The sequence below is a fragment of the Cinclus cinclus genome, chromosome 10, assembly GCF_963662255.1.
Source record: "Cinclus cinclus chromosome 10, bCinCin1.1, whole genome shotgun sequence".
NCBI classification, from domain to species: domain Eukaryota; kingdom Metazoa; phylum Chordata; class Aves; order Passeriformes; family Cinclidae; genus Cinclus; species Cinclus cinclus.
Window position 1 is genome coordinate 16,760,380 of NC_085055.1, and position 24,145 is coordinate 16,784,524.

The following is a 24,145-nucleotide window of genomic DNA, read 5'->3' on the forward strand; positions in this document are numbered from 1 at the left end:
GGAAAGCAAGAAACTAACAGGCAGCATGAAGAGAGGCTGCGCATTTGCAGATAAGGAACACAATTTTGCAGAAATCTGTCTGAAAACAGGTTCTGCTTTGCAGGAAAGCTAAAATATGAAACCCTAGCTATCAGTAGTTTTCTTTTCAAAGACTGTTTTTCTTTGCACCACAGATCTTAAAAACATGCACTGCTGTACTGCTATGCAGCCTAGTACATGGGATTTTCCAATCACTATCTACAAATTAATGAGAACAAACCTCACTTTGTAAAGTTCATTTGCAGAAAAAAAAATTCCAAGGTGCTTATGTGATCTCTTTTTCTCTTAAAATAGAAATCGTTGGGGGTTTTCTGTACTGAAGACTGTTTCAGAGAGGCATGGCAGTGATACAGAGAGGATTTTATGTACATTAAAACTCTGGATGCAAGATGTGTTCCTCTCCAGCAGAGGGACTTCCACAGCCTGCTTGGAACATTTTCTTCTTTTGTGACAGACATACTCAGTGCACACATACCCTGTGTGCCACAGTGGTGTCTGAGCTCATCGGTGGAATGCAATCCTTTGTTACCCTGCAGTGAAGATGTGGAGGACAGGATGGCAGGCAAACAGCGCTGCATTGCAGTGATACCTGTGACTCCAAATCCTGCTCGCTTTACACAGGGGAACAGGTTTGCTCACTGTGGCTGTCCCGTGGCAGGACTGAGCAGTTACCACTGCAGGGTGAAACCCTTGACCATGCCTGCTACAGAAGTCTCATGCGCCAGCAGAGAGGCTCCAGCAAAATCGGTGAGGAGTTATTTACTGGGGCATCTGTGGACCTTGTTTATTGTACTTTAGAAACCTCACAAAGTGATTAAATTCTGCTGTTCTCTGTTCGCTTAGATGGCTAAAAGACACTTACTTGCTTTCATTTCCATATAAAAGCCAGGTGAATTTCACTATCTGTAATGTTTTTTCACACACTTCCTTTGTCTAAGATATAACTTGCTTTGCTTTCTATGTTACTCCCTTCCCTGTAAGCTTTTTGTGAGCAATATCATACCTTTATTGAATGAGAATCCCTTAGGCTGAAAAATGCCTTTGACCCAGCACTGAAGAGCCCCATACTAAACCATGTCCCCAGGTGCCACATCTACATGTCTTTTAAATACCTCCAAGGATGGTAGAATGGACTCTCCCACTTCCCTGGGCAGCCTGTTCTATTGCCTGACAACTCTTTCCGTGAAGAAATTTTTCCTAATATAAACACATGGTATCTTACTGTGTGTATCTAAGTGTAAAAGCAGGTCATTGACCAATTCCCCGTGGATTATGGGGGCTTCATTCTGCTCCCTGTGTCCATCTTCCAGCTCAGGGGGCTGGTACCTGGAGAACAGCTGGTCTTACTATTGAACACTAAGGCAGAGAAGGCATTAAGTACCACAGCTTTTCCCTCATCTTTTGTCATTATGCTCTCTCTGCCACCCAAAGAGAGGATGGAGATTCTCCTTAGACTTCCTTTTGCTGCTAATGTATCTGTAGAAACACTTTTTATTGTCTTTTATGACAGTTGACAGATTAAGTGCTAGTCAGGATTTGGCCCTTCTAATTTTCTCCCTCCATAACCTCATCACACCCTTGTCCTCCTGAATTGCCTGTCCCTTCTTCCAACTTTCATAAACTCTCTCTCTTCCTGGGTCCCAGCAAAAAACGCTGTTCAGACAGTCTGGCCATCTTCCCCACTCATTTGTCTTTCAGCACTTGAGGCTGGCCTGCTTCTGCATGTTTAAGATTTACTTCTTTCCTTCTTTCCTTTCTTTACAAGACAGTACTTCCTATCTAGAATGCATCTCTGCTACTTACACCCCTCCCTGTAGGATATTTTTATTTAGATCTGCATTTAAGAAATACAGCTATGTGCCACTTTTGTAGCTCAAAAATATTCTATGCTTCTGCCATTATCACAGTTCCAAGCCCCCCACCTGACTTCCTCTGCTACTTCCTTAATTTCTTAAACTTTGTTCTTTCACAATCAATGACTTCAGTTCCAGGACAAACTAATGTTTATCTTTCAGTTTAAATTGAGACAATTCATGATGGTCCAAGGTTGCTTCCTGCAACCAACTCTTGCCAAATGCCCTCACCATTTCCCAGAACTAAGGACAGAAGGCAGGTTCTCAGTCTGGCTCAGCATGTTGGTAAATGCTGGCTGCCAATACTCTACAGAATTTTTAGTGTTCTCCATCAGAGACCAGCTACATAATTAATCTCTGCTTATAACCCTTTCTTCTTATTTTTAGGTGATTCCTCTATTGCTTCCCATCAATATACCACACATATATTCTGTGAATACTAGCTGATTAATCCTCACAGTTCCTACATCAATAAGCAAATGAGAAATAAGAAAATAAGGCATAGAGGAGTTAAATGACAATAGTTACATAATTATCTAGTATATTATTGGAACTATAATATAGATTTCCTTAGATCACATCTATTTTTAATTACTAAGCATAGTCACCACTTCTTTGAACAACTGTATTAAAAATGATGGGTTTTGAGAACTCTGCTGCAAATTTGTGGTTGTATTTTTTTTTTACTTTTTTTAAACTTTTTTTTCCAAATTAAGTATTTTGAAAACCATCAGTCTGGGATCCATGAAGATTTGAGAAAAGCAATTAACAGTAATCTGCCCTTTCCCAGATCTTATATTCCTATTTGAATGTTAACTGTGCCCATCTGATCAACAAAGAGGTGGATAACAATATGTCTCCTCAATCTTTTGTAAAGTTTAACTCTTCATTATGATGTTGTTAGGGAAAGCAGTATCAATACAATCAATAGCCACAGCACACAAAAATAGATACCCTGTATGCCACAACCCAGCTGATTGAGAATGGGTGAACAGCCCAGCTGTTGGAAACACATTTCACCCATCATCCATTATTTTCACATTAACATAGAATAGGTGTTGAAAGAAAAATCAATGTTTGTATCTGCCATAGAGATAAGACTTTTGTCATTCCTCTGAAATCAGGGTCAAATCCACAGCTTTAAAAATTATGCCTATCATAGTAAACTGCAACATAATGGATGGACAGTAAGAGATTGTCAGCTGGAAGGGAAGATTTAGGGAGAGAAAGCTTGTACTAGCTTTTCTTGTTTTTCATGAAGTCATGACCATACCTTACATTATTCAATTAACAAGATCACCCTCCTACAGTCACTTGAAAATTCCTCTTATCATCTTCGTTCCTTTCTTCTGTATGAATTGAGGTGGATTTTTCCCCTCACAGTTTCAGTGAACCCTGGCCACATCTTCTAAGAGGCTCATTATCTCTTCTATCACATCAGCTTCTGCTTTCAAGGCTTATTGTTTAGTTCTTAGTATAAACTGACAGGCTAAAATCCCTTCAAAACACCCAAGGTGCCTTTGCCACTGAGTAAACAGCAAAGCATCATGAGTGCTGTAAGACCCATTTAATCAAAAATATATACTATATGAACACTGGGACCCTGAAAACCTTTGGAAGTACAATTACCCTAATTTCTTCCTTAGATGAAGGAACATTTGATGTGTTATTTAAATGGGCTGTCATTTTGAATTTCCATTATGGATTTGATTTGCTTATGTAAAATATGCTTTAGAAATGTGCAGGGTTCTCTCAGTCTTCATGTCTGACAGTGCTCAGAAGTAATATGATCATATCAGTTCATACAGGTTACAGAGCTGTAACCTGTACAGACATGGCTATCCAAGTATAACCTTCTTAACAAGTTGGTGTCTGTCTGGAGTGAGTAAATCAACCTTACTCTTGTGGTCAAGACAATATTGGAGCAACTCACCAAGATAAAAACACAAATATTTGATTATTGCAAAGCAGTGCTCAGGGAGATTTCCACTCAAACCTCAGTGATATTCAATAGGATTTTGGGGACTAACTCCCTCAAAGCCAGTCAAAAATTCTCCATCAAAACAAGGGTGCCTGTATGTGCATACATAAATGCATGTGCACATAAATCCATCTGTGTTCTTGTCTCCTTGTGCACAGACACCCCACACGTACACACCAGTGATGCAGTGCCACAGTGCTTTGACAGAAGCCATTCACATGATGTTTAAGCAAAACCTCTGTTTTCAATTGCTACTCTCAGCAATTCTGAGTTCTGTCAAATTAATAATACAGGTCTGTGCAACAAAATGTTACAATATCAGTATTATTAGCATATAAAATAAAGGTAAGTATAGGTTTCCCATGTCTTTATTTCTTTTCCATTTTCTCTCTTTTGGAAAAAGTTGCCAAACCCAAACACTTTCCTTTTTTCCTATGTGGTAGTTTTGTTTCTGATGAGGACAAAAAAATGTATCTCTGTTTAAGATAAAAGGATATGTTGTTCCTTTGATTTTTTTTTTTGATTCCTAACAATGTACAATAAATGTAACTACAATGGACATTTAATAGTCCTGTAAGCATTACATGGTCTATAGCGGAAGAGGGTCTAGCTGCCTCAACTAAACAAAATCACTTGCTGCAAGAGCAGTTTTCAGGACAGTGATAAATCATAGTGTAATACAATCATGCATTAAGCTCCAACCAAATGTGAGACTGGCACAAATCTTAAAGTACAACTGGGCAGAAGTCAAGTATGTACAAGTTACTGACAAAATTGGTGTAAGTGCTCTAGACAAGACATTTAAAAGAAATTTACATAAAAACATAGATTAAATTTATCAAAGTTTGATAAATTTTAAGACAGTAAAAAAGTACAGAAAACATGAAAAAGAAAACCCCAGCGAGTACATACAGTATAGTTTTACTACATTTATATTACAGAATGAAGACAGAAAAAGATACAAGGAATTAAGAGCAAAGAAAATTCTGCTGGCTGTGGCCAGCAGAATTTAATTGCCAATGAGAGATGCGCACACACAGATGCACGCACATGCACAGAAAATAAAGACATAAACCAAAACCACCATTTACTGTAACAAATGACAGACAGAGAGGTGGGGACATTTGGCATGTTGCAGCACATGGAGTCATTCCCGATTGGCTAACGATGGTACCTGGCTCGGCTGGAGGTCGCTGGGCTGCCTGAGCGGCGCCACAGACGGAGGAGGCACTCCTGACGTGGACGCGGACCGGCCCAACCGGCAACTTGATTTAGACTCTGGAAGGGAAGAGAGTAGAAACATCGGTGAGCAGGAGAAGGGTACTGCTGCAGCAAGCTGAAACTCTGGATCCAGGATTCCCTTGAAATGGACACTCCAGCCTTGGTAACGAGTTAATGTCTTGGGTATTTGGCTCAATCGTGAGCAGAAGTTGAGATCAGAAGAGGGATTCAGACAAGACTCAGGCCATATCCTGGCCTCTTTGCTCTGGCATGTCTGAAGGATAGAGCATAAAACAGCAAACAGGAAGAACAAAAATAGAAGCATTCCTGTTTCCCCACTCCCCTGCTCCCCAGTGCCTTTTCTACTCATGTAAGGGAGTTACAGAGGCTTCTGGTTTCATCTTTCCATCCTAGAGCTGAGGGACATGGCAGCCCAATGACTGTGCTGAAGGAAAGTATGAAATGCCAGAAAATGAAGGAGGCGGTATGTAAAAGTGGTGAGGATACTGTCACACTTGGCGGTTTGGAATAACACCAAAAATACTTGGGAATCTCATGCCAGTGGCAATGAATTGAGAGACATAAAGTAGGAAGAAGACACAAAACATCAGCAGTGGCAAAGTCAGTTGCCCAGAATCAAGGTGATAACAGAAACAACGTTTTCCTTGAGAGAAAGCTCCACTTCAGAAAAGAACTGCACAGAAATGATACAGTTATTTGATTTTCCTTCTGCTGTTTTATATGGAGTAATTTCTGAGAAGGCTCCCTGATTTCCAGCACAGGTTACTATTGTACACACTGATACGAGGCGACCATGCAGTTCAGGAGGCCTGGACAAAGGTTTTTACATCTAAGCCATGCTGACACCCATGTGCCAGCCCAGCATTCAGCTGGTCTGGAGGAAACTGAAAAAAGGATTTTCCTGAAAAAAGGATCTGCCTATTCTGCCCAAGAAATTTTTTGGTCCTTATATTTCCTTTATATGGCTGAGGAAGCACCTCTCAGACTATGGCTCTGCTCAGACCAATGTGCTCGTTCTCCTTATGTTACATACAACTTCTTCTCAACCCCGCACCTGCTTTTTCTACTTAGTAGGCAAACACTGAAAACATTTGGACTCACCAGACAGATTTGGTTCAAGAACAGAGTCTCAATTTTTGCATTGACAGTGCTGCTTTAACATGAATAACAATTACAGTACCATGTTTCATTACAATTTGAAGAATCTTATGTTTTTTTAAAATAATGTTTGAAGAATTCATCTAATTCCATGTTTTCAAGAAGAAAGGAAGGACCTATACCTCATGCAGTTGTGGTTTAGCAAGTTTGCCTCTGAAGCACATCTTTTGCCTGTGTCTGTCTGAAATTTATTTTCTCATGCCTCATTTACACAGCTGCTTTCTTTGTGTTTGTTTTACACCGATTTCTTTATTTCCTGTGTAGATCTCTAGTATCACCACTGGCCACTGGTGGGGCTTCAGCTTGAAATGAAGAAGATGCCTATCACCAGCGTGTCCTTAAAACCACTTGGCACACCTTAGAAACTTGAAGACAGCTGGCACATTACTCCACATACCAGCAACATGCTGAAATGGATTCTTCCACTCTCACTGATGCTTTTTCATTGTCACCTTAAATGCTTATTTTCCTCAGATATTTCAGAATTCAATAGGGCATGGAGAAGAGCTATCCACTTATGCTGGAGCACTTAGACCAATGAAAGCATCTGTATGGCTGAATATTCATTAACCAAGTATTAACAGGTTAGCTAACATCCAGCCGGCTGAGCAGCAAAAATATTTATGCTGTTCACCAAATGCATTATTCAATTCACTCTCTCCTAGTCAGTCTGTAAACACACCACGAGTCAACACAGCCACAGGCACACAGAAAGGAGCAAACTGGCCTCCTCCATAACCTTGCTTTTGTACACAGTCTGCTGGCTTGCTTTTTTTGGACTTGGGCAGTTACTCTGAAGGTTGATTAGATTTGTTTTTGTTCTGATTTCACGCTGTCTGTGTGCCAGATTTCTGACTGTTTCTTTCAGTAATATAACTGTAATAATGGATCTCATTATTATACCTCATCTCTCATCTCCTGGAATTTTGCTGGGGTTTCAGAAAGGACAAGAATAAGGTTTTTTTTTTCAGTTGTTTTTCTCTACTGCTAAGTAGAGATTCTGTTTCTGCTGTAACAAGCAGAATCAGACACTCAGCCCATAAAAAACTCCAAGACACTGTCTGACTGCTTCTGAATTATTTTCTTTGCTTTAGGAAGGCAGAAAGAAGTGTCATAATTTCCAATTTGGATCTATGTGCAAAAACAAGAGATTACCATTTCCTTGCCAAAAAGACTCCTTTCATCTGGCATCAAAGAAATAAAACCTATCACACACAGTTGAAGTATTATTTCCTTTATCTCCCTGTAATATATGTTAGAGTATTAAGGAAACTATTGTGATTTCCATGGTGATCCTTACCAAAAGGTGCTTCAGACATGGCTCCATCTAGCTTTTGTGTCTCAGTGACAGTATTTTTAGACCAAATAAATACTGTATTCTACTATAATTAGTGGTCTGAGTAACAGCACACCACTGTGGGGGAAAATAGTCCATAAGTGGTCTGTTTAAGTGCTGCACAACTCACTGCTCTGTATTCTGCAGCATGGTATTTTTCAGCTATGGGCAGCTTATTCACTGTACTAGGGCTATTTGTGTTCTCCTATTTAATGCCAAGAATCTTAAAGGAAGAACTACTGCTAGCAATATCAGGGATGGTTTCTAGTGTTTAGAAATTCGTGTTTATCAATTGTGGATGATTCTGAGACAGCTCAGTATTAACATCTGAAATTAGTAGTCTTGGACTTCTTGAGAAGTCCCCTTAGTGACAGTAATTCCTGGTGTGGAGCCGAGTTCTATCAGCCATGCTGACAGGCACACGGGGAAGGCTCTGTAGGCCAGGGCATGCAGGGCATGTGAGCAGCCTTTAGAGATGCCTCTTGCCATCAATGGGCTGCATGAGGTCTGAATCCAGCAGATTCTTGGGGGTAGCCAGAAAGCTGTGAAATGTTATGTACAAAAATGCTCATAAAATTCAGTTGGTATATTTGGAATTTTAGTGGTATTATTTTGCACAGCTTCAAACGTCACATCTCTCACAGTGACATGATATGAAAAATGCCCTGCAGGTCTCTGGGAGCCAGGTGCAGTGTAGTGCTAGGAGGGCATGGTGGGCCAGTGGGCCTCAGCTCCCACTTATGGCACCCACAGTGGCCAAAACACTCGGACAGTGGAGTTGGACCACAGCCCCCTCACAGCAAGCAAACCCATACACAAAATCAGCTGCAATGGGCTGAGCATCACTGCACTCTCAGGTTTAAACTCAGTCTTGACAGCACCAGGAAGATTACACATGGAAACAGGCAAGCATTTAGTTCCAAAGGGCAGCATTAAGGATGAAAATTTTAGGAGAGACTGTGCAACATGGAAATGCAGGCTTTCCAAAGACAAATAGGATTGCCTTAAAGTTGTGTATTTAATTATGTGTCTAAGCATTCATATAAATGAATGGCTTGTTTTCCAAAACTGCAAGGGCTGCCATCATGACTAAAGATGCAGAGGCTTGGCTGATTGTATTTGGGACATGGGATATTGTAGGATTTTCCTCAAAAAAGCACAGTGCTGAAATGTCACAGGATTTTTTGGAAATATTTTCAGTCAGTTTAATTCTAATGTGGTCTGGCTTTCTATATCCTCCAGAATACAACTCTTCACTATTTTTATTTTTGGATCTTAATGGGAAGAGTTCTTTATTCACCCAAGGAAGTCTTCCTTCTGCCTATCCTAATCTTAATTCAAAAAAATACTCTGGCTGTCATTTACATCAGAGAAGCTTCTTATCCTGTCACAGTCTCTTCTTTGCACATGAAAAGAGAAATATTGCTTATTTGCTACAGCTGCCAAGAAATGCATTTTGAATTAAACAAGGCAACGTGACAGGTTGAGAGCAATCACATGGAAAAAAAAGAAAAAAAAGAAGGAAGAGAAGAAAAAGCATGCATACTGGAAAAATACATCACACCAAGTATCTTCATACTGGCTTAAAAAGAGATGAGTAAGCTGAAATATTACTTGAAATTATGAAACATTAGGGTGTAATAAACTACCTAGTATTCTGTTATATATATAACAAGTATTTAGTACTTTGCTATTGGAAAAAGCCAATTAGTGCTAAAACATCACAGCAGCATGTCAAACTGAACAGTTTTCACAAGGGGAACACTGAACCTGTGGAACTCCTGTGTTACCAGATATCCATAGGTAAAAATTTAGCAAGTTTCATAACCAAATCAGGTAATGAACTAAACCATGTCTGAAAAGGAGCCCTTTGTTTAGGTCTAGGGGATATTTTGCCCAAAGGGAAAAGCTGTTAGTGGAACATACTTTGTATCCTGAAATATGAGTGTTTATTTTCTTTGTAAAGCTTTTGTTGTAGGATTTGGCTGTGTTTGTTTGCTATTTCCTGGCTTCTTTGAAATACAAGGAAGTGTTTTGTATCTTTGCTCAGGTATTTTGTGTGTGTTTTTCTTACTTGGGCAACATTTTTACTCCAGCCAGAATCAGTGTGATCCTGCACCCTGGAGGTCACAGAGCAGGACCCCGGGCACTGGTGGATGCCCTCAGTGTGCAGCTCCCAGTACTGCTCCTTTTATTAAAGGTGGCAGGCGCTGCCTGGGAGGAGTTTGTGAGCAGAGAACATGAATGATCAGTGCAGGCAAGGTCTGGGCCTCACTGGGCACTAACATAAAACCCCTGCATTAAGTTGCCTTCACGTGGAGAATGCTTGTGGATTTAGAAGCACAGTGATACTGCCTGTGAGGAGAAAATGTGGGGGGTTGTGGGACTACTGAGTCATCTTTGTGTGAAGCACATTGGCTGGCATGAACTGATTTTTTGCTGCTATTTCCTTCTTATACCAATGGATGCATCTTGTGCCTTGGGCTTCCCAGGCTTTCCCCCATTCCCAAATAGATGAACTTAAAATAATCATCACTTTTGGAAATCACCAATGATGGCCAGTAATTCCAGTGAAGGGTGGGCATTTATTCCTTTTTTGATTACCTACAGTGTTTTCAGATGGAATATTTATGGCTGGCTGAGTGACAAGCTGGTGGTGATTCAAAATCAGGACTCAATTTGAGTTTCCGAGATTTAAAAGGCAGGGCAGTGCCTGTCTCCAGCAGCAGGTGGCAATGCAAAATGCTTCTTCGTTGCAGTTAGGAAAAAAGCAGCAACATTCCAGAAAATACTCTTCAAGTCTCCTGGAGTGAAGTTATACAAATTCTGTGTTACAGATTGTGTTTGGCTGTTCATTATAATTGCGCTGACTTTCCTGAAAGTCAGCATGCCCCCAAATCACACTGCTTTCCATAAGAAATTATAGAATGCCACGAAACAGAAAGTGCCCTTGACAAATCCTGTCACAGAACAATCAGGCACTAGAGACAGTGATAACTGTGTGCAGCTGACAGCCCAGGCTCTTTGAACAAAATGGATAGAAAGTTCAAGATTCTGTTTGGAGATACCTCATTCTCCCTCTGATCTTACTAGCAGTTCCAGAGTTCAGGAGAACCCACCAAAAATCAGTATTCTCACTCAGGTATTTGCCCAGGCCACCCCAATTCCCAGCTCATCTGTGCTGGAGCAGAGCTGCCTGATGAGCACAGAGGGAAGCCCATTTACACCCTTTCTCTTTCACAGCAGAGCAATTAAATCCCATTAAAAAATATATATTCCACTATTGCCCTAATAAATGCCTGCATCAGTGTGAACTGGGAGGCAGGTATCAAACTGTGGTGTTTCAAGGACATGACTGCACACACACACACACACATACACACACACACAAAGAAAAAAAAATAGCTCTTTTTTCTGTTATCTGTGATATTGCAAAGACAGAAACAGCAGTGATGACTGTACTAGGGACTGCCTTGATTTTATTTGGTCCTACAGTAAATCTAAGTTCTAATTGGTAGTGCAGCATTACTCTATCTCCTTGACTCCAGAAAGCATTTGTATTCATATGAAAGTATTAAATCTCTCCTCTTGCATTCTGTTACGGTTTTAATTTAATTGCAGAGAATGAGCTGTTACAGTTCATGTACAAGTTCATTGAGGAGAACTGTGTACAGCATTCTCAATGCAGTGCCCCGCTGAGTAAAGGTAAAACAAGTTGCTCAGGCAACAGCAAGAGGCAGAGGAGAAAAAATATTCAGGGCTGATGAGAGGCAATATTCATCAAATAAAATATCATAAATCTGCAGGGAAAGAAAAGTCATAATCAGCTCTCAGATTTTAATCATAGAAAGGAGTAAAAATTCAGCCAAGAAAATAAAATTTGTCTTTGACAGTCCTAGCAATATAAGACAAAGTCAGTTAACTAAATCAAGGCATGATTCAACAACTATTGCAGTTTGCTGATGCCAAATGGAGATTGAGGCCAACATGTTTTGTCTGTTTTTGGAGATCAACCAACTCTTTGAAATAAAACTGCTGCAGAAATGTTGGACAGCAGTGTTATATTTTGCTAAGAGCTTACTCGTCAATTTTAACTTCTTTACTACTCTGCTCCATAGTGTCATCTTGCAGAAATGAAGAGATTGGTACACACCTTTGTTCTAATTATCAGATATCCCAATACTTTGATGTGGTAACTTTAAACCTATCCTTTAAGCAGCATTAGTAAAAATGATGCTCTAATATACTGGGAACAGAATTTTTTACCAAAAGCTATGAGCTAATCTGGAAAATTCTCACATCCCAGGAAGCTTTGTGAGAACAGACAAGTAAGCAAATGGCAGTAACACACAAAAAACCTGTGCTAGAGTAGTAAGTTTTGTAGAAAAGTCACTTTCACTGCACAAGGAAGGACTGTTTGGGGGATCTGTAGCAGGTAAAACTGGACTACATGATTGCTGCAAATGACATTTCACATCAGCAAAGATTCTTCAACATATACACTGAATTTCAAGTGTCATTTTTAGCAATTCAGGGATGATGTGAGTCCCATTATCACACAGGGAAGCAATGCTCTGGGTGAGGCGTGAGCATCTCTGCTCACTCAGCAGTTTAAAAACTTGCTGCCACTCACTGCCCAGCAGATCTCTCAGGCAGGAATGATTTCTTGTCTGAGAAGCTTATTTGTGCTCTTATACTCACTGAACATTGACCATGAGGCTTCAGTACTAGATATGCCAACTCTCCTTAAAGTGAATATTTCTCACAGTCCAACTAATAAGCAATGATCTGTCAAATCTCAAAAGTATCAATTCTGTACTCAATACTGTATGCAAGGACCATAGATATCTCTTTATAGATATCTATTCATTTATCAGTTCTGTTTGTCTTAGTCAATTTATAAACAAGACTGCATTAAAATACCATGGTTTATGGCAATTCACTATTTAATATGTAAACATTTTTGATTAATAAAATGAATAGGTGTGAAGCTGAGACTTCTGAAAAGCATAGTTATTTTTCTAGAAATTTCTGTACAAGCAGAAAGCAAAGGCTGCCTGTGTCCTGTTACTGTGTCCCTCAGTAAGACAACCTTGGTTTTGCACAATGTATTTTTGTTACTTTATGTGATACTTGAACTTTAGAACTTCCTGAGGTGCCATCCTAGGAGTGCTTTTGCCATAGTGTACTTTTTCAATGTCATGTGGCATGCTTACATGCTTCTGTTCCATGCCACCATCCCAGCTGTTCTGGCACAGAACACAAGTACAGCACAAACCTTATTACTGCAGCAGTTAATAGACAGGGCCAAATCTGGAAGATATTTGGAAGTCCAAAGAATATGGATGCTTCCTACACCGGTGTATCTTTAGAGATTCTTCATCTCACACGGAGATCAATCAGATCTCCCCTGTTCTGCCACTTGACATACCTGAGCTGTTGCCTCCAGCCAGCATGGTTGGGCTGACAGAGGATCTCCCCAGCCTGCTGGACACCACAGGGGGGCCTGGCGTTCCATCCCATTCCTGAGCTTTCCCTGGCTCCCTAGAGGAAGCTGTCCCATGGTGTCCTCTCTCTTTGTTTTCCAGCTTTGGTAGTGGTTCAGTGCTGTGACTTCTGATCTTCAGCTCATCTAGTGGTTCTACAAAATACACAAGTGCACATTTCATTATCGAGTAACTGCTAATCATCCACATCATGCAATAATCTTTTGCAAAATACTCCATACATATCAATCATAAATCCTTTAAAGGCAATTTATAGCATGGTTTTACCATCTAGGCCAAACCCCTGTAGTTTATGTAGGTTTCAACACACATTTTAATTATTAAAAGCACATACCATGCAGCAGATGGGTAAAAATCTAACATTTCTGTTACAACTTTCATATGCCAGAAAAATAACTTTGAAAATGGTTCCCTACCAAACTGTGGTTTATTAAAAATTTATAGAAGTACTTGAAATCTTTTCAGCTGTCATTTCATTGGGAGCAAGTTCTTCTTCAGGCACTTTCTAAGGAAGCTCTCTCCTAAGGCAATATTGTGCAAGCAACATATCTGTACTGCTCAGAAGCTCTGAAGAAAAAAAAAAATCACACAATACAGAAAACAAAAAAGCACAAATCCATTTTGGGTGTGCCCAGCACCATAACTTAGGGAATGAAATTGGACTTGGTTGGAAAATCCTTGGAGTCAGAAAATTACTTTCTGCTTTCAACACCACAAGTCAATGAAAAGAGGAGCAATTCAAAACACAGTTGAATGATTTTTTTCAAGTGAAGCAGTGATGTCTGCTTTCTTCATGGCTAGTGATTTTCTGTTCTTTTCTCAAGACCCTAATTTCTTTTCTTGCAGGTTGAGCAGTGCATGGAGAAATAATTCATTCCTGCTCTTTTCCATCTGTAGCTGTGAAAAATTCACATGGAAAACTAGATACAGAAGAAACATTAGATTGCTCTTTAGTTGTTAGAGCTAAGTACTGTGCTACTCAGTTATTCGAAGCTGCTTTTTACCTCCTTTAAAAAAAAAAAAATCAGTTCTCAGTTTGGAATTTTATATCTCAAATCCAAAGAGATCCTTACATGATACTCTCAGTTGTAGTCACACAGATTTATTAATCAACCTCCAATGTACTTTAATTTCTGTATGTATCTACAGCCTTGGAACCCACATTTGATAGAGATAACAATCTTCCCTTGAGTTCTATCTCAAAAACTTTTAGTGGCTTCAAGGGACTTTGGAAGTTTTGACAGAACCAAGCAAAGAGAAAATGCCAGGAGCCATTGAGAGGCAGGAGATGCCAGCAGTTCCCTGTGGGGGCCATGCTGAATGGCAGGGCAGCACTTACAGTCTGAGTTGCCACTTCCTCTCCCAGTCATCCCCATGGCCAGGAACTGGGACTGTTCAACAGGGATCACCACTCAGAAGATGCAGTCCCAGAAAAGGACCACATTCAAATCACTTTGATTTGCCTGTGGCTCAATACCCCACAGGCTGTCACCTGTGGTACAGCAAACAGGGGAAGATGCACTGTTAGACATCTGTGATGGGTAGAAACCCCACCTACACACAACAGTGACAAAATCTCCCCTTGTTCTGGGTTCTTTGGCATTCCAGTCTGCAGATGACCTTAATGATTAACAACACAGTCAGCCTGGGGTTTTCTCAATGAAACATCATACAGGAAGATGTAAAAAGTACCTAACTGGATATGCAGTGCAAGATGTAATCATTAGTGTATTTCGTTAATTCCTATTGATTAGTAGTGAAATGTAATCTTGAGGATATCTTACCACAGCCCTCAAGTAGTAACACTGCATGAGGAAATGATTAAACCACCCCAGGCTGAGAGTCATAAATAGGATTCAGTAACATTTTATGTGACAAAGACCTTCAAAACTCAAACCTCTTCCATGAACTTCTAGGTCACCTACCTACTCTAGTGTATGGAAAAAGACAATGCAGTGAAAATCCAAAGTGTTTTTCCTAGCTGGCAACCCCAGCAGGGTACAAGGCTGAATAGCAGTCTGTATCAATATAACATGGCATCTGCCTTTCAGGGACATTAGCTACGAGATGTCTGTGACACAGATCTGTCTGTGACTGCACGGAGAGACCTGCTAATGCAAAGAGCTGTGAGAACAGAGGGAGCATCCAAATTATTACCAGGATTAGAACTGTTCCAGTTGACAGCATCAAGCTATCAAAAATACTGATGTGTTTTTTCGCATAACAGATGCACGCAATCATATGTGATTTTTTTTCTTTATCTTTAAGATACTGCTTTTCTGGGCAAATGAAAGATAAAAACAAAGTTTCAAAATTCTTTGGAAATGTACACAATCCTCTTTCCCACTAGTACAGGAGTACAGGATGGTGTCTAGATTGCAGTTTATTCTTTAGAGCGAAATGAAGAGAAAGCCAGAAGACTCAGATGTGTTTTTGGAAAGTAAGAATTGGGCCCTGCAAGTCCTCTACCACATTAATGCATCATTCAATAGAGTTAACTTACTATGCCATCCAGCTGCTCCTGGAAATGCTGTGACTACCTTAGTGAAAACCTTCTCCATGTGTGCCTCATTGACACTATTTGAACACCACCCCTTGAAATTTCACACACATGCAGTCAGCCCTTGTCACAGTGGAAATGCTCTGGATGAGTGTGTAGCTAAGGATTTATCTACTTCAGTTTACTTAACAGAGAAGCATTTGTACTTGTTGCCTACTAAAAAAGACCTGTGCATTCTTAATTTTATTGTCTGCCGAATCAAAGCACAGCAGTTCTCTGCAAACAGCTGGAAACTGTGGAACTATTCAGACTAAATAAAGATTTGGTTTATAGTCTAGTTCTTTATAAGGTGTAGAAAATCAGTTTTCGGCTGGCTGTCTAGACTTAATAAATTTACATTCCACTATCCTTTCTCAGGGATTTTCAGTTCACAGTTTATCTGAAAAGTAATATATCCTAAAAATGAAAAGCAGATTGAAACAGATTATAATGTCATGTAACCCATCACTGGGCCTGAATCATTATTATTTGGTGATCATTATCAGTAACAATGATACACAGACAGAAAAACAACATGTCAGTGTTTTATGTTGTTTTCTGTAATATTACTTTCCAGCTCGCTTGTAAATACAGAATAAAGATGAAAAAGAAAATTATTGCCTCAAATATTTTGGGGAGAATTTTAGAAAAATTTCATTTTCTTTAATAAATTTCAGTGGGAATCATACTCAAAAAGAAAAAGAAAAATCACTGTGCTACTTCTTGGTCAACTGAAAGAGAACTTCAGTTCCAGTGTCCCAGGACAGCTCCAGAAATGCAGAATGCTCCCCTGCCAGGTCTCAGCCCATCACTGGCACATTTGTTGAGTGTCTCAGTCACTTGGATGTTTTTAACTTGTCAACTATCTCTTGCTGGAAATGTAGCTCCATGGATCAAGCTAAGTGGCACAAATGATTGTGTCTCATAAGAGCACATTCCCTGCTCCACATTTTGGCTCCTGCATCCTGGCAGAAGGCATTGGCAAAGAGCAGAACATGCCTGTAACTGCTGGCTGTGGTTACCTGAGAGGTGGAGACCTTATCCACTGAAAAGCAAACCGTGATATTTAGCACAGAGTAACCCTTATAAAAGCCACAGCAGGATTTAAATGGCCACTTTATCCCTATTGATCCCATCCTGAAAACAGGAACTCTGCCAATCACATATATCTGTGCATACAGAGACACAGCTGAAAGGTAACAGTAGCTGCTGCACAGCTCTTTTAACTTTTTTAATTTTATTTTGGAGATGCAGAAGCATAGGTTGGATCTAGATTATCTTGTGCTGTTAAAAACCGTAATTTGGAGGTAGGAAATAACAAAGCTTGGTATTACTCTGGGAGCTCACTGAATCGTATGGTGGCCACCAGATAATCTTTTTGCAGTCAAGTGCTACTTTTTGTAAAGCTGAAATTATTATGGAAAGCATCTTTATTGTTCAATACTTCTTCTACCAAAATGGTACATAAAAATGTAAATTTCAAGAAATAATTCACTGCTTTAAATATTTATGGACACAGTTGGTTAAATTGCCATAAAGGCACTCAAATGTTTCAAGCACTTTCAGCTGTCATTGTATTTCGATATTTAAAGATAAGCATTTTTCTTATTTATTTCACCTGACTCTCAGACTTTTCCATTTAAAGTATAAGATGGTTAAAATATCTTGTAAAATACATATTTTATAAATAATTGGCATGTACAATCTCCCCTCTAGGAAAGGTCCCCTAATAACTGTGCACTAGGCAAGGCTGGCACATGAGCTGTGGTACTATAAAACCTGGAAATGCTAAAGGAAGTGACAAATAAACTGAGTCAGTTGTAAATTGGACCTAAGAAAACTGAAATTACAGCTACAGAAAACATCCAAAAAGCTATCACTCAAATGAGTATAACTCTGTGGCCAGTCTGCAAATCTGCTCTTAAACACAAATTAATTTCAGGTCCAGGTGGCTTCTTAGTGCAATACTGAGTGATGAACGGCAGAACCTTTATTACTGCTTGGGGTTTTGGGGGAAGAAAAAAAAAAGCAATTGTCTTAGGGACCTTAAAATGAGGATCGCTCTCTGCCATGTCTCTCAGCTGTGAGTTGAAATCTATAAACTAATCCAAACATTAGTAATTTATTTTTTATGTTTCTTTGTGCTTGTTATAAACCTAAATAAATAATATATCTAGGCAGAACACCCATACGGGGGGGAAATGGTCTAAAATTCAGCATTTACATACAGGTGCAAAGCAAAGTCATATGGGATGGGGTTTAGATGAGAGACAGAAGTCCTGATCTCCAGCCTCAACATGTCAGACCTCACCTCATCTGGCTTCAGGGCAGGCATGGCCCTGGCTGAGGGAGCAGGAGCACAGAGCACTGCAAGGGCACACTGGAGGGGTGCAGGGGCAGGATGAGACTGCAGCCAGCGCGTGTGTGTGATGGTCAGTGCTGCCCGGGACATGCCCCAGGCACAGCTGCACCAGTGTCCCTTCTGCCACTGCCAGCACCCCGGCAGCCTGTGCCTGTGTGCCTGACCCCTTCCAGAGGTCCCGCATGAAGAGCAGTGCTAAGCCTTTCAGAGAATCCCAGAGTTTCTTCCATCTCCACCCCAGGGCTTTTATTTACCTTTACTACACATATAAAAATTAGAGCCGCGTTTTAATGGATTTCCTGATGTGTGGTGCTTTGTCTGATCTGCACAGTTGTAAATTTATCCCAACCTCTCCTAAAGAGAAATAACCAGCTATTAATACCACGTGCAAGAAATATGGATAATGCTCAGTGTTTCAGCCATTAAAAAAAAGCATCATATTATACTGTCAGTAAAACCCACATCCTCATCTTTATTAATTAGAGTGGTTTGTCTATTCTGACTTCATCTGCTTGCTAATTAAGCAGAAGTTTGCTTTGCGTATCAATTTTTAATACCCCTTTTTTACAGTTAAGTGAGAGTTGCAGCAGCCAGCTTGTTCAATTAAAAGCAGCTCTGACCTAGTTCCATGTAAAATCAATAGACAGCCTGAAAGTCTCACAAGCCATCTACCATTTAGGGAAGACATGGCTGAACTGCTTCTTGGTGCTCATGGAACACTTTCCTGTGAGCAGTGGAGGGCTTTTTCTGTTTTGCGTGGTGAAGTCCAGTGGAGATCACATCAGCCTGCTACAGACAGCCAAGGGAGAGGAAGAGGGATTGCTGAGGAAAATGCATTCAAGCTGATTTTCTGTGGCTGTCCCAAACCTGCTAAGTGTGCAATCCTTGTTAGGAAAACAAGACAGGAAAAGAAAAAGCCACAATACAACTAACTGAAGACTAATAAAAGAACAGATAGACTTATAGCAAAAGATTTATACCATAGATTTATCAACCAAGGCTTTAGAATAACATAGATTTATCAACCAAGGCTTTAGAGTAAAAATATTCAATGAAAATTATGAAAGCTCTGATGTGGTTGAAAAAAAATAGAATAGAATTCTTTAAGTTCCAATAAACTTCAGCTGGTGTCACTAGTCCCTTAAAAGACACATTTTTTAAAAATCACCACTGTAAGACATATTCAACATTATTTGATGTCCTATGGCAAGAGAAAAAACCCTCTTGTATATTGATTAACATAAAGGAACACCTGGTTTTACTATTAAATAAGGAGACACATTTTCTATCCCTGGAAATGTTCAAAAAATGTGTGGATATGGCACTTGAGGACATAATTTAACATTGTCAGTGCTGGGCTGACATTTGTAACTAATGATTTTAGAGGTCTGTTCCACCCTTAATTCTATGATTCTATGATTGATCCAAGATGATCATATTTTGGCATATATTACAGAAGTGATGACAATCACGTGTTTCCAACAGGGCCATCATTATTTCTAAATTGTTCACTCTTTGCTTGATCTTTTAAGTGTGCCTGTTCTGCTGCAAATCACATCACAGCCCCATCATCTGACCAAAGAGGCCACATCTGGACAATATGCACTGTACAGATGTACTACCAAAGCAAATAAAAGCAGTGCCCTGGGACTCTCAAACTTACAACAAATTAACAAGTTTTCTACTTAATTCAGTCTAGTCACAATTACATAATTAGACAGAACACATTATTATCTGACATTAACTGCATTTTTCTTTTTTTATAATTTTCCTTTCAGACCTTGGAATGCTGGAAATTGGTGACTTGCACTTAGAAAAACCTTAACAGAAGCCTGTGTCCTCTGGTGTTTTTTGGGCAATAAACCTAATTACAGCAAGTGAAAGGGAATTCTGTTATTAACTTCAACAGATAAAGGGTTTTCCTTCCAGCAGTTGTTAGCTAGGGCTGGCCAGTCAAGCTGATTCATATGAATGTGTGGAATAGCTGATCATGGGAAGCTATAAACATTTCTCTTCCAAACTTTGCGCATCCAGATCTGCTGGTAATCCCAGCTGTGCTTTCAGTTAAAAAACTAAATGTGTGCACATACATTTCATGCCCACAGGTGGATATGAACAAGGTCTATGACTGTTTGTAGCAGATAGGATTTAAGTAGGAGAAGGAAGAAGCCCAGCCTGTAAAGTCGGAGTGTGGCAGAACACATTTGTGAAGCTGGTTTCACTCCCATGAGCCTTGGACTAATTACCAACAGACTGCCAGGCCCACCCTAAACTCTATAATGATCAAAGAAAACACTGTTAATGAAACCTGTAATGAAACTGTGGAAATCAGACTCTGTAAAGGTGGCCCAACTGTTACCTGGCATTTGATTTGAAGGGATGGTGCCTCCTCTCACTTAAAGGCTTTCCTTCTCAGCCCCATTCATTGCACCTCTCACTCATTCTCTTATTCAGGTTCTTAAAATACATCCCTCGTCTTTGAATGAGGACACAATGGTTTGATAGGTCCTGCAAACACCCTGACATAGCATGGCAAGAAATCATAAGGCAAGAGTGAGTCAAAAGAGCTGAAGTATAGAGACATTTCAAGAAAAATGTATTTGTGGAAAGTTCATGACCTTTTGTTTCAGAGCTTCTCTTCAAAAACATCAATCTTTCATGGAAGTCCTGACTATATTAAACTTGTCAACACTCTTTTGTAAAGTTTTCTTCTGAAAACAGAAAAACAGCCTTTGAATTCCTTCAGGAGTTTGAATGTAAGTTTTTTTCCATTTTCTGAACATTTCAATTTCTTCTAAAGAGTATGTTTTTATCCAGAATCAGTAGTAAATGTTAGTCAGAAAATAAAAATATAGTAAAAGATATGGATTGTGGAAAATGGGGACAGAAACCCTCCCTTTTGTATATGAACATAAAAACACAAATTTCAAAGTTGAAGTGAAAATAAATTCTTTCCTGGCTATTTTCTCTATGGTTTAACTATCTGTATGAAAACCATTTTTATTACTGTATTTCTCCTTATTGGCTTCATTAATGAGTTAGAAAATTTGCCTTTCCTTATTAGAGCACACATGCCAACTGCACAACTCTCCTTTTATCCAGTATGTTACCTGTAAAAGGGAATCTTGACACTTCCTGGACACTGACCTCATCTGAATTTCAGTCTCTTTTACAGAGCCAGACACAAGCACCTAATGCTGTTATGCAGCCTCTCTGCCTAGCTAGCTCTAGGTCAGCACCCTAAGAAATTTTTGCTCTGCAAGTAAATGCTTAAGATTCCTCCCTGTCACAGGATGAAACCTTTATGTCATTCTGGCTTTCTATGCATTATTTTGAATATTTATTAGAATATTTATTCTAATAGAATTATTATTAGAATTATTTTAGGCCCTCCCCACTTTCTAGTTAGAGCTTTCATTTTGTGAACTGGTTTTATTCTTGCTAGAAAAGCAACTGTGAAACCATGCCAGCACAGACTTCCGATAGCGAGGAAATAAGTAGAATTGCAGATGGTCTTGTAACAGCTCTGGCTGATGTCTGTGCTTGCAAGGCCTTACTATTATTGCCTTCACAAGTGTGCAGAGCAGCTACTGTGGCTGGCACAAGGCTCTCTGTCTTACAGCACATGCAAACTACATACAAATTACACAAACATTGCTGGAGCAGTAAATTAGCTACAGATTTCCTGGAAGAAGGTACTTTTTGAGTCGTGAATTCAAATTCACACTTAAAAATAAAGTAATTACCATCTTCAGTAAAATTAAACACACAGCTTCTCGAGTAGTTACAAGAACAATGGTTCTCCTTACTCATTCTTAAATGCCAGATAAAGTGCTAATTGTATGTTACTGTTTTAACAATAAAATAATTATTAGGGATGGATAATTCTGTTCAGACAAGTGAAAGGAACGTGAACCTTCACACCAAATTGAATGTAAAGGAACCTGATTTTTTAATATGCATGATTATCCTCACAATTATTACCTCAGTGTTCCTGTACTTCTCACCTTATCTATACCTAGCATGTTTGTACACCCCAGCAATTTCATAGTTTTATATTTAAATCATTTACATGTATAACCTAAACAAAAGCATTTCTAACACTTAGATTTTTTTCCTATTACTCATAGAGTCTTGGAAGGTTCAGAGAAAATTTCAGGGGAGCACATCCACCTTTCCTTCATTAAAAACCCAAGGCTATTTATCAGAATATTACCTATTCTCCCAGGCTAAAGAAAGCAAACGAGGAAATGGCCTCAAACTGGACAAATGCACTTGAATTGTAATGCAAAAAAATCTGACTCTTAATTCAGGAAAATATGTGTTTCCAGGTCTGATGCTTGGTTGTAAAAAGAAGTTCTGAAAGAGCTGGCAGCTTGTGCTCTCAAGCCACTGGCACTGCCAGCCCAGCCGGCTTCATCCGATGTGTCTGCGCCAACTTCCTGAGTGGAGGAAACATAAATAACCCTGCACCATTCTATTAAATCAAAGTACTTCCATTCCTATCCCCTTTTTTCCCCCCATAGTTCTTTCACAATAGGACCTGCTACCCTACACTGACACCACATCCCCTGGGAAAAAACAAAAAAAAAAAAAAACAATTGGGAAGTTTTCAGAAAATGTATTTAGCAGTTTTGTTGAAGCCAATATATGCTTATGGAAAACATCACCAGATTAAGCATTTCTTGCCATTAAAATTGAGCACCATAAGTTGGTCATAAATTGAAACAGAAAGGCAATAAACTCCCCAATTGAGCGTCCTGCTGTATCACTGCACCATTTTGAATACAAGCTGTTCTAGTCACAAAGGACACATTTATTTTCTTGAGGCCAGAGACACAGATGGTATAAACTGGAGTACCTCTCCTGATTTCAAATAAAAAACAGTGATTTATAAGTGCTGAGGATTTGGTCTAAAGGTCAAGATATTTCTCTGGCTTAGAAAGCTCTGTTCAGGGGAGTGGGGAAAATCAATGGCACTTAAAACTGAGAACCTATTATCATTATCCACGTCCTTAAGTGCAGCATATGTTCCTTTGCTTATTTACAATACAGTGAACTGGCTGCCAGTAAGTGAATTTAAGGCATTTTTCAGCCTCAATTTTTAACAACTTTCAGACATCTCACATCTTACTGTACATTAAAACTAGAGAGAATGTTTTTTAATTTCTTTACCTGAAACCATCTTTTACTTGAAATATAACAGAGAGAGAATAGCTTTATCTCCTTTTCTTTTTGCACTCCTTACAAATTTATTTCTTCTTCAGAAAAAGAAATTTTATCAAGCAGTCAAGTAATATAAACAGAAGGAATAAATAAATCTGTATACATCAATCAGAGACCGCAGCTGTTTCCAGAAAAACCTGAGCAATTATTTATGAAATTATGTCTTCTTGAATGCTTCTGCATACCCTCAGAATCCCGGGAGGGCCTGATTTCCTGATGAACCTAAATTGCTGAATTAGGAGACAATGCCATGGCACCAGTTAGCAAAAAGTATTGCATATCGTCTCAAAATGCTTGTTTTCTGTTTTAATAACTGCATCTAACAAAGATATTTCTTCATCCTAAGCATGGAGGAACACCCCAGCATCAATGAATTGAATTACTAAATGGCCATACTCACTTTTGTGTGAAAGCAGCAAGAAAATAAACACACCGCATGTATTTCAATCAAGGCATGGGTGTCCATTGGTTCATCCATTGGAAACAAGTTCTTAAACCTGACATTACCCTTGCTAATGAGAAAGAATGGAATTACTGCCCTGCAATGCAGAATGGGGCACTGATGGTGGAGCTGTGACATGGAATTATCATGCTGGCATGTGCAAGGTGCCACAGGGCTGCCATGGGTGCTTCTACACATTTCCCCTTTGTACCACTGCTTTACAGCTCACTGCTTCCCCTTTAGACTAAACAAGCCCAGGTGAGATGATGTTTTCCTGCCTTTTGTGGGCTTGAAAGACCTTACTAACACACTATGATTTTTCTTTCCAATTACTGTCTGTGATTGCTAATTGGGGAACATATGTCAGCTTCAACAAGAGTCTCCTGGCCAGATTAGCTGATCAAGCCCAAGGTACTTAGTCCAGTGCACACCTTCCTTTGCTAGGGACTTAAGGACTGCT

The 24,145-nt window shown here is 39.5% G+C and overlaps 1 protein-coding gene across 1 annotated transcript in view; it reads right to left on the bottom strand.

Moving 5' to 3' along the window:
* Positions 1 to 24,145, bottom strand: part of NYAP2 (neuronal tyrosine-phosphorylated phosphoinositide-3-kinase adaptor 2) — a 124,989-nt gene that overhangs the window by 19,151 nt on the left and 81,693 nt on the right. Inside the window, exons 4-5 of the mRNA XM_062499459.1 lie at positions 13,041 to 13,250; positions 5,048 to 5,151 (exon numbers count right to left, since the gene is read on the bottom strand). Coding sequence (XP_062355443.1) covers positions 5,048 to 5,151; positions 13,041 to 13,250 — 314 coding nt within the window. The remainder of the gene's footprint in view (positions 1 to 5,047; positions 5,152 to 13,040; positions 13,251 to 24,145) is intronic.